The sequence below is a fragment of the Triticum dicoccoides genome, chromosome 1A (genome assembly GCF_002162155.2).
Source record: "Triticum dicoccoides isolate Atlit2015 ecotype Zavitan chromosome 1A, WEW_v2.0, whole genome shotgun sequence".
NCBI lineage: Eukaryota > Viridiplantae > Streptophyta > Magnoliopsida > Poales > Poaceae > Triticum > Triticum dicoccoides.
In genome coordinates, this window is record NC_041380.1 from 230,393,747 (window position 1) to 230,396,203 (window position 2,457).

General features: G+C 48.8%; 1 protein-coding gene across 2 annotated transcripts in view; it reads right to left on the reverse strand.

The window, feature by feature from the left end:
• The window catches only part of LOC119267221 (beta-glucuronosyltransferase GlcAT14A-like), a 5,939-nt gene extending 4,955 nt beyond the window's left edge, over window positions 1–984 (reverse strand). The window contains exons 1-2 of one of the 2 annotated variants that reach the window (XM_037548584.1): window positions 200–984; window positions 18–93 (exon numbers count right to left, since the gene is read on the reverse strand). In XM_037548584.1, the coding sequence (XP_037404481.1) occupies window positions 18–93; window positions 200–728 (605 nt within the window). In that variant the 5' untranslated portion in view covers window positions 729–984. The remainder of the gene's footprint in view (window positions 1–17; window positions 94–199) is intronic. The other variant, XM_037548591.1, reaches the window with a different exon arrangement.
• Window positions 985–2,457: the final 1,473 nt, after the last annotated feature.

A 2,457-nucleotide genomic window follows, 5' to 3' on the forward strand; every position in this document is an offset into this window, starting at 1 on the left:
TAGTAGTAAGTTCTTACATCTTCCAGCCCAAGTGGCTGGTGTGCTGTATGAAGTTGAGATCCCTCGGCAGCCGCGAGAAGGCCTCCATCAAATCTGCAAATCACCAGCACAAAGCAAAATCCAAACTCAGAATTCACACATACTAGCATAGGAGTAGTAGCATAATCGCAGTCGCAGCCGACGTGGTGCGGATACGGACCGTCCTGGGTGACGAGCGGATAGTCGGAGGCGCTGAGGTTGACGAACCAGTCCCAGCGGCGGCCGACGCGGAGGAGCACCGCCATCGCGTGGAGAGTGGTGGACAGCATGGTCGGTCCGCGGTAGGTGACGAGGTTGGGCTTCCCCACGATCCACACGTTCCCCACGCGCCCGTACACGGGCTGCCCGGACACCAGCTCAGCCAGTCGGCGGTGCTCCTCGGCGGGGGCCTCGCGGTCCAGGTGCAGCAGGTAACTGTTGGCCGGGTGGTACAGCGCCGCCAGCAGCCTCGCCGCTCGCTCCGCGTCCCCCGTCGACGCAGAGATGAGGTACGCGAACGACACCGGGTAGTAGCCGCCGTCCTTGGCCGCCGCGAGGAACGGCCACTCCTTGGCGGAGGATGGGCCGAGCCTGCCGCTGGTGAGCAGGACCGAGGGGAGAAAGAGGATGGAGACGACGAGGAGCGCCGTGAAGACGGCGGAGATGGCCACCTCCCTGCCGCCGCTCATCGCCAGCCCCCGAATCCTCATCGACGCGCACGCATCTACTATGAATTCCTCCTCCGCCTGCGTCTTGCTTCTACCAATCTCGCGATGTTTCTTTCTTCTTGAGTGAAAGTGAAGTAATGACAGAGGACGCTCTTCTCTCTCTTCCCCCTGAGATCTACTTGTTCCTGTTACGGGGAAAAGGTGAACAGTGACCGTCGGGAGGCAGCGCGAGCTTGGTGTTGGTGTTGGAGTTGGAGGGGAGGAAGTGGCTCGTGGTTGGTCTGAGAGAGCCTGGGGATCTGGTTGGAGGGGAGGTCGTTGTCGGCAAGGTGACACCACGCTGCGAGAGTGGTCAGTGTGACCGGGCAGGAGCTTTTTTTTAGCATTAGTACAGACACAAACGCTCATATACACGTGCATACATTCATTCGTATGAACGCACACATGCACACTTTATTTTTATGAGCTCCTTCGAAAAACTAAGCCGGTATATCATCTTGAGATTTACGAAGTCACCATATGAGCCTTGGTCCGCTGCTGCCACGACTACTCTTACTCTGTCTATTTGTTTATTCGGTTTATTTTTTTTATTTTTTTTGGTTTCAACGTGTTGATATTTGGTTTCAACGTGTTGATATAGTTTAGGAACTAAGAGCAACTCCAACGCACTCGGGTACACGCTTTGTCGGCTTTTTATTCGTTTGGGTGTATTCTTATGATTTGGGTCGACAGTGCGTCCAATGCATGGACCCATATTTGCCCGTTTGACTGATTTGCCGTCGCTTTTTAATAAATGTACACACATTTTGCATAGTCTCACAAGCGAACATAAATAGCATATTTTCACAATTAAAATAAATATATTATAGTTTACAAAGCAGAATAAAAATTAAATTGTCTCAAATATATTAATAAAAAGATACATTTATTGGTTTCAACATGAGTCCACATATACTCAACCAAATCATCTTGTAGCTGAATGTGAGTTTCCCGATTAAGCATTTGATGATGAAATTGAATGAATTGTGCAAATATTGTTGCTCCTCTACTATGCTCAGGCTGTAACATCCCAAATTTTCAATTTGGAATGTTATACATAGATCATTCTTGCATATCATATTTTATTGCATTTCGTCTCGCGATCCTCAAAATCCTAAGAAACTCAAGGACCCTCGGAGAGAGTTAGGGATTTCCCAGATTTTATATTTGATTTTTATCAAATATTGAAACGAGGACTTTTGGTTTTAATTATTTTTCTCTCCGAAAATATTTTATATTAAAATATATGAGAGGAGATAATATGACTTCTTCAAAATAAATGAAATATTGGAGGAAAAATATTAAAATCAATTTTTGCTTTTATTTGCAATTTTGGTTGCATTAGAAAAATTGCACGTTTTCAAAATTGCATTTTAGAGCCAAGAAAATGTTCATCTCGTTCTAAATATTTTATTTAGACGGAGAAAATTTTGTTTTGGCATTTTTAGATTTTTATTTTATTTTCTAAGATTTTTTTAGCTTTGGCGGAATTATTTAAAAAAAACCGCGCCAAGGCCTAGCTGGGCCGAAGCCCAGCGCCGGCCCACCTCCCCGCGCTGCCATCTTCTAGCGGGAGACCACGCCGCCGCCGCCGCCGAACAGGAGTCCGGCTCGGACTCCGTTGCCGCGCCGTGCCCCCTCCCCCAAGGCACCCCCCCTCCTTTTATACCCACCCCGCCCCGCCACCACCACCCGTCGCCCGCAGCCTCGCCCGCGCCGCGCCGCCCCGCCC